Source organism: Pteropus vampyrus, unplaced genomic scaffold (genome assembly GCF_000151845.1).
Source record: "Pteropus vampyrus isolate Shadow unplaced genomic scaffold, Pvam_2.0 Scaffold383, whole genome shotgun sequence".
NCBI lineage: Eukaryota > Metazoa > Chordata > Mammalia > Chiroptera > Pteropodidae > Pteropus > Pteropus vampyrus.
The window spans coordinates 633,313-644,135 of record NW_011889164.1 but is presented as its reverse complement, the minus strand read 5'-3'; the positions used below and the strand labels follow the sequence as shown (position 1 = coordinate 644,135).

Sequence of the window (10,823 nt, the reverse complement as noted above, 5' to 3'; positions counted from 1 at the left end):
ACTCTCATGACCTCGTATAACCCTAACTCCCAAAGTCTCCACCTCTTATACCATCACATTGGGGGATTAAAGCTTCTACATATGAATTTTGGTGGGACACAAACATTCAGTCCATAACAGTAAGTACTTGGTTCACTTTAGATGCTTAGTAAATATCAGTCAAATGAATGCTTATTGAGTGACGTAGATCCAAAAGCCAACAATGGCTCTTTGAGTTAGCAGTGATGGCAAGAGAAATAAAGTGGTAACTAGAGAGAGTTGAGGGTATATTTTGCTTTTGTATTAAAAAGAGCCAGTAGTAAGGGAGAGACAGAAACATAAACGAAAGAGAAAATTATCACTTGGGAGAGGTCCCTGGGGTGGAGAAGGGAGTCAAGGGAAAAACAGAATCTAGGATTAGCTTGACTCTAAGACCTTTCCCTTTGACCTGTACCTGAAGAGAGGAGTCTAAGAATGAGTGTGAACAAAGAGGTTTGTATATAGGGAGGCGGGGAGTTGAGGAATTTCCTGATAAAGCTTTATTTTGCCCAATAGATAAGAAGCATGATTGTTTGATAAGAATGGAAGAGGGTAGTAGGGCAAGAGTTTAAAATGAGAATTGAAAATTTATAGTAGCAATTGTATAGGAAGAGTGGACCATCTTATGATCCAAAGATCGCTAGATGCTGCTGAGAGGAAATCTGAGTATGGACACTGTGAATCGGTGTGGTTTTTCTCTGGTTCCTCTTTGTGGTTTGATTACAGGCATGGAGAAAACGGGTATTTGCATTGCTCCAAGGATTTTTTTTTTTTTTTTTTTTTTTTACAAAAGTATATGAAGAAAGTTGGGCCATGAAAATTGAGGGCAGTGGGTCATGATTTAAAATGATTCATGTGACCAAGTTTGATTTAAAAAATAAAAGTGAAAGCTAGAGGAGTTTGGCACAATGAGCAAGAGACAGGAGCGTTTTGATGAAAGAAAACAGAGTGGGAAGAAGCGCTGAGTAAGAAAGACACGCGGCTGACGTGAGACACAGACAAGGGAGCGGGCTTCACGCCGTTACTTCAGATGTCCTTCTTCCTGTCACCCAGCAGGAAGCCTGCTTGTGGTCAGTTCCTGTCCTTCATGACTCCAAAGTGATTTCCTGACAAAATACCTGTACTGTTCCTTAATGAGTTTATGTGACCTTTGAATTAATAAAATTATAGGGGGGGATGAAATTCCCTTTGTTAGAGTTCTTAAATTCTAAGAGTGCTGGAGGATGTGGATTTTTTTTTGTCATTGCTGATTTTTTCTTTCCAGAACCCCTTTCTTTCCTTCTCCTGGTTTAGAAAATGGTGGTGCAGAGAGAATAAATGTTATTCTTTATTCATCTTTTCAGAGAGTCACTAATAGCAAAAATTTCTGTCACATGGGAAGTCTCCTAGAGCTGCTCCAGCTGTGGGCAACTACCGTTCATGTAGGAAGGAAGTTTGATTGTTTTTGACACAAAATGGAAATAGTCTGGGGGAGGGGCATTTGTAGTCTTCCAACTCACCATTTGAACGGAATACAGAATGTGGCCATAGCAATGGGCTATGACTACCACCGGCACCACCAGGCAGCCAAGAAATAGGAAGAGCACAAAGGAGGAGTCATTGGCGTCCTTGGATTTCCAGTCCACAGCGCAGCCTAGTCCGTGCACGTCCAGGATGTACCTGTTCCAGCCCAGGAGAGGCGCTCCTGACCAGCCCAGCGAGTATAGCCAGATGTAGGTAATGGTCCTCCAGGCCCAGGAAAAATCGATCGCTCTGGCCTGGACCACACGGATATAACGTTCATAGGCCAGCACAGTTAGCGTGGTCATGGAAACAGTCCCTGTAGGGAGAGGAAGCGGGACAGTACAGCACGACGCCAGGGAAGATGGACATCACAGATGGATACGTTCTCCACTGGAGACACCTGACCGAGTGTCTGGAACCAACAGTGTGCTCTAAAAGCTGACACAGCTGAGAGAAACAATGCCTCACAGTCCCAGGAAATTCAACTGGAAACATATTTACCCCTAAAAGACAGTGTGGACTAGAAAATGGCATGCAGATTGCAGCGCGACAAAAATGAAAGCTCTAAAACGGGCCCGCCCCGATGATACAGCTATTAGGTTAAATTTTCTGCAAAGAGAAACTCTGGAGCAAGTCAGGGTGAGACACTAAAGCGAGTATCTCTTGGTTTTTCCTTCTCTCGGCTGTGTCTGACTCATCTACTAGCGGTAAAGTCAAAGTGGGCTCCACAAAAGCCAACTGACCAAAGTGACGGTGAAATAATGCAGCGAGCAGCCTTAACCGATCCGCGAGCGGATGCCAGCCTCTGAACCGTCCACGTGCAATGACTGTTGACAAGCGGGTGGTCTTCTGTGCTCCCGCGGTCTTCATTTATTCCTCAATTTTGCAATAAATACACTTCAACACTATCATTTATTTATTTCTCTGCCTCACCCCAGAGTGATTTATTTACTCAACAAGCTCCTATAGAGCACCTCCATGAGCCAGGTACTGTGCTGACGACAGAGACTCAGAACGCGAGCTGCCTGTGGAGAAGGCATACGCACGAACTGCTGTAATACGGGACAAGGTGTAAATGCCACGATGTGATACAATGTATCCTGGGAGTCGCAGGAAAGGGAGCCTTTGCCAACAAGGCAAAAGGAGCACATTTCAGGAAAAACGAAGAGTAATGCACCAGAGCACTGAAATCATTAAAGGGCTCAGATGCCGGGGCTCAGGGGACACGGAGAGAGATTAGAAAGAGCAGATGAGGCAATACTGAGAAAGACTTTAAATTTCTTGCTAAGGTTTTTTGTTTCTTTCTTCATTGTTCTTTATGATAAAAAAAAAACAAAAACAAAAACAAAGAAAACATTTCACTTGTATAAAATAGTAAATTATAAGTCTTTTACATTGTTGTGCTTTTTAAGCATGAAATGATTAAGTTCACCTTTCTTCCTCCTCCCCTTTCTTCTGAAAAGACTCATTCTAGCAGTAGTATAGAACTTAAAACACTGTCCAGTGCCTGGAGACCAGCTTGCAGGCTATTGCAATGGTCCAGGCAAGATATTATGGGGTTTGAATTAAGGTACCTTTAAATGAGTTCCTATGGTTAAAGCAATAAGCTGGTATGATTTTAATTTTCATTCATATATCCATTCATTCATTTACTCATTATTTATTGCTTCTCTACATGTGTCAATCATTGAGTTAGAAAATAGGTATAAAGAGGTGAGTGAGACAAGTGCCTCATGGAACTTAACAGTACAGTGGGTATGAGAAATAATAATTTAAAATAAGAGCATCATGGCAGAGTGAGGCAAACTCTTTATATCTGCACAAGAGTATCCATTCCCCTCCCATAATGGCAGCAGACCTGGGTAGCAGCGCAGAGAAGCAACTATGGCTTTTAGCAGCACCTGTAGCCACTGGGAACCAGGTAGCAGCACAGAGGCTTGTGAACCCAGCTCCCACCCACCCACCACATTCCCTGACCGCAGAAGTGATGCCCCAAGACCCAGGAGCCTTGGACACAGCAGGGGTACCAACCACCCCTGGCACTCGGCACTCTGCCATTGACATCGACACCAGTGACCAGACCTGGGAGGCACAAATACTGCAGATAAGTGAAAACAAAAATTTGTGCTATAGCATATCTACTGGAAAATCAAAGAAAATCCTCTAATCGTCAGCCTGCTAAGTTGTTAAAATCAAAATGGTACCTAAAATAAGAAAAAGGTTCACTACTTCAAATGTACTGGCAGAACAACCCATCGAACACTATGAACAACCAAGGGAACATGGTAAAACAGAAAGAAAATGAGAATTCTCCAGAAACCAAACTCAAAGTCATGAAAATATGTTATCTAATTCGTGGAGAGTGGATTGCAAGCTGACAAGGTCCTTGCAATCTGTGAGGCCAGCCGAGGGTTGCCTCACCTCAACGAACCCTCCTAAGACTGGAGAGATACAAACTGTTGGGGAAACGATGCCACGAACAGACGGAATAGCAAAGTTCATAATAGAATGTGGGTTAGGTGATTGTGCCAAAGATGATCTTATCCTAGCTGGCAATTGTATGCTCTTGTATAAAAGCAGCTTGCAAAAATAAATCTGTGCCGCTACTCCATCATCAGTGGATAGTGGTCTTCCTGACCCCACCTTTGTCTTTCTCTTTCTTTTTGGCATCTCCCACTGTTCCCACTCAGGTATCAAGCAGGCTGTGCTGAACGAGGCACTAAATGATAGAGAATTCAAAATAGCGATGATGAAGAAACTCCATGAAATACAAGAAAACTCAGAAAGGCAGTTCAATGCACTCAGGAATCAAATCAATGAACAGAAGGAGTACTTTACCAAAAAAATTGAAACTATAAAAAATAATCAAAAAGAAATTCTGGAGCTAAAGAAATCAATAAATGGGATAAAGAATTTACTAGAAAGCATTAGAAATAGAGCAGACCATATAGAAGAGAGAATTAGTGAGCTCAATGATAAAAACTGAAAAATGATTCAGGTGGAAGAAGAGCGAGAACTAAGAGTTTTTAAAAATGAAAAAAGGTCTATGAGAATTGTCAGACTTCGTTAGAAAGGGCTGGAAGAATAATGGGTATCCCAGAGAGAGAACAGAGGAAGAAAGAAACAGAGAGTGTACTCAAAGAAATAACCGATGAGAACTTCCCAAAGCTGGGGAAGAAATGACATTCAAATACTAGAAGCTAAGAAAACACCTAATTATCTCAGCACAAAACCACCTTCTTTAAAACACATTACATTAAAACTGTCAAAAGTTAATGATAAAGAATTCTCAAGGCATCTGGGGGAAAAAAAAGATAGTAACCTACAAAGGACATCATCAAGTTATCATCAGATTTCTCAGCAGAAACTCTACAGACTAGGAAAGAGCAGAAAGACATATTCAAAATATTGAAAAATAGAAACCACTGGCCAAGAATAATATATCCAGGAAAGTTGTCTTTTAAATATGAGAGAGAAATAAAGGCTTTCTCAGACAAACAAAAGCTGAGAAAATTTACCACCAAAAGACTTGTATTATCTGAAACAAACAAAAAACCAAAAGTATACAAAACTTTGATTAATGTGACAGACAGAAGCAGAAAATTGCAACTCTGTTTCAGAATAGGATGGTAAATAATCATAATATAAAGGTTAAAGGTGGGGAAGCATTGAAAATAACTATAACTACTTCAATTTGGTAAAGAACACATAAATAAAAAGGAATAATTTGTGACAACAAAAACATAAAAGGGGAGAAGGAAAAGGAGGGAACTTATGTAGGTAAATGGAGATAAGATGTTATCAGAAGAAAATGGACTATTTTATGTATGAGACATTTTATATAAATTTTATGGTAACCACAAAACAATAATCCAGAGCTGAGACACAAAACATAAAAGAAAAGAAAAGAAAAGAAAGAAAAGAAACCCATAGAAAACTACCAAATTAAATAACAGACAGAAATACAAAGGAAAAAAGACAATAAAAATACAGAGACACTAGGAAAAAAGAAAAAAGATAACATGGCTGCAGTAAATCCTCATATATCAATAATTACCCTAAATGTAAATGAACGGAATTGAGCGATCCAAAGTAACAGAATAGCTAGAAAGACCTAAATATATACTGCCTTCGGGAGACCCATCTCAGCTACAAAGACAAACATGGACTCAAAGTGAAGGAGTGGAAGATGATACTCCAAGCAAATGGTATCCGGAGAAAAGAGGGGCTAGCCATACTTATATCAGACAAAATAGACTTTAAGTCAAAAAAGGTAACAAGAGACCAAGATAAACATTTTATAATGATAAAGGGGCTGATCCATCAAGAATACATAACATTTATTAATATATATGCGCCCAACTTAGGAGAACCAAAATATATAAAACAATTATTAATAGACCTCACAAGACACAGAAACAGAAGCAAGATTTAATATACCACTTACACCAATGGATAGATTATCCAGACAGAAAATCCAGAAGGAAACTTTGGCCTTTAATGACACATTAGATCAGTTGGACTTAACAGATATTTGCAGAACTTTTCACTTCAAAGCGACAGAATATACATTCTTCTCAAGTGCACATGGAACATTCTCAAGGATAGACTATATGTTGGGACATAAAACAAGTTTCAATAAATTTAAGGAGATTAAAATTGTAGCAAGCATCTTTTCCAACCACAACAGTATGAAACTAGAAATCAACTACAAGAAGAAAGCTGGAAAAATAAAAAATATGTGGAGATTAAATAACATGCTACTGAACAACTGTTGGGTCAATGAAGAAATAAAAGAAAAAAATCGAAAAATATATAGAGAAAAATAAAAGTGAAAATACAACATACCAAAATCTTCAGTATACTGCAAAGGCAGTATGAGGAGAGATGTTTACAACAACACAGGCCTACCTCAGAAAACAAGAAAAATCGCAAGTAAACGACTTAATATTACGTCCAAAGGAGATATAAAAAGAAGAACAAATGAAGCTTAAAGTCAATAGAAGGAAGGAAATTGTAAAAATCAGAGTGAAAATAAAAAAAATAGAGAATAAAAAGATAATAGAAAAGATTAATAAAACAAAGAGCTGGTTCTTTGAAAAAATAAACAAAATTGATAAACCTTTAGTCAGACTCACTAAGGATAAAAAGAGAAAAGACTCAAATAAATAAATTCAGAAATGAAAGCAGAGAAGTTATAATGCATACCACTGAAATACAAAGAATTATAAAAGATTATGAAAGGCTATATGCCACCAAATTGGACAACCTAGAAGAAACAAATTCTTAGAATCATACAATCTTCTCCTAGACTAAATCATGAAGAATTAGAAAACCTGAATAGACCAGTCACTAGTAAGGAAACAATCAACAAAAACCTCCCAAAAAACAAAAGGCCAGAACCAGATGGCTTCACTGGGGAATTCTACTAAACATTCAAAGAGATTTAATACCAATCCTCAAACTCTTTCAAAAAATTGAAGAGGATAAAATACTTCCTAACTCATCTTATGAGGTCAACATTACCCTGATACTAAAACCTGGTAAAGGCAACACACAGACACACATTACAGGCCAATATCTCTGATAAACACAGAGGCGAAAATCTCCCACAAAATACTAGCAAATTGAATACAATGATACATTATAAGAATCATACACCACGATCTGGTAGGATTCATTCCAGAGAAACAAGGATTGTAGCATATCCACAAATCGATGAATATGACATACCACATTAACAAAATGAAGGATAAAAATCATATTGTCATCTCAACAGATTCAGAAAAATCATTTGACAAGATACAATATTCATTTATGATAAAATTGTCAACAAAATGGTTTAGAAGGAAAGTACCTCAGGATAATAAAGGCCATCCATATATGACAAACCCACAACTAACATCATAATGGTGAAAAACTGAAAGCTTTTTCTTTAAGATCAAGAACAAGACAAGGATGCCCACTTTCTCTTCTCTTATTCAGCATAGTATTAGAAGTCCTAGCCAGAGCAATTGGGCAAGAAAAAGAAATAAAAGACATTCAGATTGGAAAGAAAAAAGTAAACTTCACTATTTGCAGATAACATAATTTTATTTATAGAAAATTCTAAAGACTCCATTAAAAAAACTATTATAAATATAAATGAGTACAGTAAAGTTGCAAGATACAAAATTGATATAAAGATTTGTTGTGTTTCTATATACCAACAACAAACTATCAGAAAGAGAAATGAAGAAAACAATTCCATTTACTATTGCAACAGACAGAATAAAATACCTTTGAATAAATTTAACAAAGGAGGTGAAAGACCTATACACTGCAAACTATAAGACATTGTTGAAAGAAATTGAAGAAGACACAAAGAAAGAGAAAGATATTTCGTGCTCATAAATTGGAAGGATTAATATTGTTAATCCATATTGCCTAAAGAAATCTACAGATTCAATGCAATCCCTATCCAAATCCCAATGGTGTTTTTCACAGAAATAGAACAAAAATTCTTAAAATTTTTATAAAATTACAGAGAACCCCAAATAGCCAAAGTAATTCTGAGAAAAAAAGAACAAAGCCAGGAACATCACACTCCCAATGTCAAACTATACTACAAAACTATAGTAATCAAAACAGTATGGAATTGGCAGAAAGATAGACACACAGACCAATGGCACAGAATTGAGCCCAGAAATAAACTGACACACATATGGACAACTAATTTATGACAAAGGAGCCAAGAACATACAATGAAGAATGAAAAATTTCTTCCATAAACGATATTGGGAAAATGGGAATGACACATGCTAAAGAATTAAATTAGACCACTATCTTATACCATACACAAAAAATAACTCAAAATAGATTAAAAACTTGAATGTAAGGCCTGAAACAATAAAAGACATAGAAAAAAACACAGGTGTTAAGCTTCTGGGCATCCTTCCTAGTGGCGTTTTTGTGAATTTGACTCTAAAGGCAAGGGAAACAAAAACCAAAATAGACAAATGGGACATCAAATTAAAAGGTCTCTGCACAGCAAAGGAAACCATCAACAAAACAAAAAGGCAACCAACCGAATGGGAAAAGATATTTTTGAATGATATTTCCAATAAAGGGTAGTATCCAAAATGTGTAAAAAACTCATACAACTCAACAGCAAGAAAAGCAAACAACAAAATTAAAAAATGGACAGAGGATCTAAATAGATATTTTTGCAAGGCATACAGATGGCCAATAGGTACATGAAAAGATGCTCAACATCATTAGTCATCAGAGAAATGCAAATTCAAACTACAATGAGATATCACCTCATACCTGTTAGAATGGTCAGTATCAAAAAAAGACAGAAAACAACAAATATTAGAGAGGATATGGAGAAAGGGAACCCTGTACGCTGATGGTGGGAGTGTAAACTGGTGCAGACACTGTGGAAAACACTATAGAAGTTCCTCGAAAAATTAAGAATAGAACTACCATAAGATCCGGCAATTCTTTTTCTGGGTATTTATTCAAAGAACATGAAAACACTAATTTGAAAAGATATCTGCACCCCTATGTTTATTGCAGCATTATTCACAACACCCAAGATATGAGAACAGCCCAAGTGTCCATCGACAGGTAAATGGATAAAGATGATGTAGCACATGTACACAAGGGAATAACTCTCAGCTATAAGAAAATACAATGTTGCTATTTGCAAGAACATGGATGGATATTGAGGGTAGTTATGCTGTGAAAAAAGACAGAAAAGGACAAATACTGTATGATTTCACTGGTATGTGGAACAGAAAACAAAAAAGTAACAATGAGCTAAGAAAACAAAACAAAAACAAGTTCATTGATACAGACAACAGAGTGCTTGCTTACCAGAGGGGCAGGGGTGGGAGAAAGGGTGAAATGGGTAAAGGGGGTCATTAGATGCTAATAGATGGATGTTGGACTTTTGGTGGTGATCGTACAATAGAGTATCCATATATTGAATTATAATGTCGTATCCTCGAAGTTTATATAATGTTATCTCCATAAAATAAATTATTCTTTAAAAAAAGGAAAACAAAACAGGTAAAGCAGTGAAATGCTTTGAAAGGAAGAGGCTGTGCAGAGACCAAGGACAGCATGAGGTGTGCGGGAGAGGGCGTGAAGGGTCTGGCAGTACTGACAGTGTCAGGAAGGGACCCTTGTGCTCAGAGCTTAAGTATGAAAAATCGCAGCTTGTGATAATTCAGGGCGTGTGAGTTAGTGAATTTTTCCTTCTCATTATTTAGATCGAAGAGATAGATTTTTAAAAATCTCCTATAGTTTTCACCCATGCCTGTGTCTTAGCAAGTACAATGAGCTCCAAATACCTGAATTCAGTTGCCGATATTCAACACCACGATGAGTTGGTACAGCCCAGGGACAGCAACCCTGGTGTTTGCCAGGCCCTCGCTGACCGCCGAGGTGTATGAATAGCAGGCTTAGGCAGACTGCCTTAGTCCTTGAGGGTTGCACATTCGAACCCCTTCCTTGCAAAATACATATCAGCCTTTTCCTCTCAACAACACTTTCCTTACTAATGAATTTTGATGCTGAGTTGAAATTATTTGCTGTATTCTGATTGATTCCAAGAACACACTCCAGGAGGATGAGAATGAATGGACTGTCTTGTCGTACAACCATTTTACACGTACATTCTCACCAGTGTTGAGCCCGATTCTCTATTCCACGTGGTGCATCCGTTTCCTTCAACACTCTGGATGGGAAAGCAGGAGACTGCCACAAACTGGGCACTGACTATGTGTCAGGCCTCTGATAATCACTCTGCATGTGCGACTCTCCCTCTTTTTGCAAAAAGAGGTCAGTGGCTCAGAAGGGCGGAGAGCCCGATAGGTGGTGGACACAGCTCTGAGAATCCAGTATTGTGACTCCAAAACCCCCAATTTTGCCTTCGCACCACCTGCTGCCATCACATGGAGACTTCTACTTCCCCAAATTTGGCTAGGGGTGGTGCGATGTCCCTGTTCTCCCCGCAAAGCTGCAGATGGATCACATGTGTAGTAAGTGCCTCTCGCTGTGCCGAGGTCTTGTACAAGAAACCACAGATGTGTGATCCCCACCCTTGCGGAGACGACAATGCCATATGTTCTTGTAAAGCCAAGACTAGCTCACACGCAGCATCGAAGGTCAGTGTCAGATGGTGCCTCATCATGTGTTGTTTACTGCATGGCAATCGAAAAAAGTAAAATCCCAGTGGATGGTATTGTGGGCACAGCTTCATGACAAAGTACATTGAAGCTGGGTCTTAAAAGATGGCACAGGTGTTAAAAAAA

General features: G+C 38.3%; 1 protein-coding gene across 1 annotated transcript in view; it reads right to left on the bottom strand.

Annotated features, from left to right (window-relative positions):
- Positions 1–10,823, bottom strand: part of OPN3 (opsin 3) — a 50,133-nt gene that overhangs the window by 9,032 nt on the left and 30,278 nt on the right. Inside the window, exon 2 of the mRNA XM_011380004.2 lies at positions 1,518–1,837. Within this exon, the coding sequence (XP_011378306.1) occupies positions 1,518–1,837 (320 nt within the window). The remainder of the gene's footprint in view (positions 1–1,517; positions 1,838–10,823) is intronic.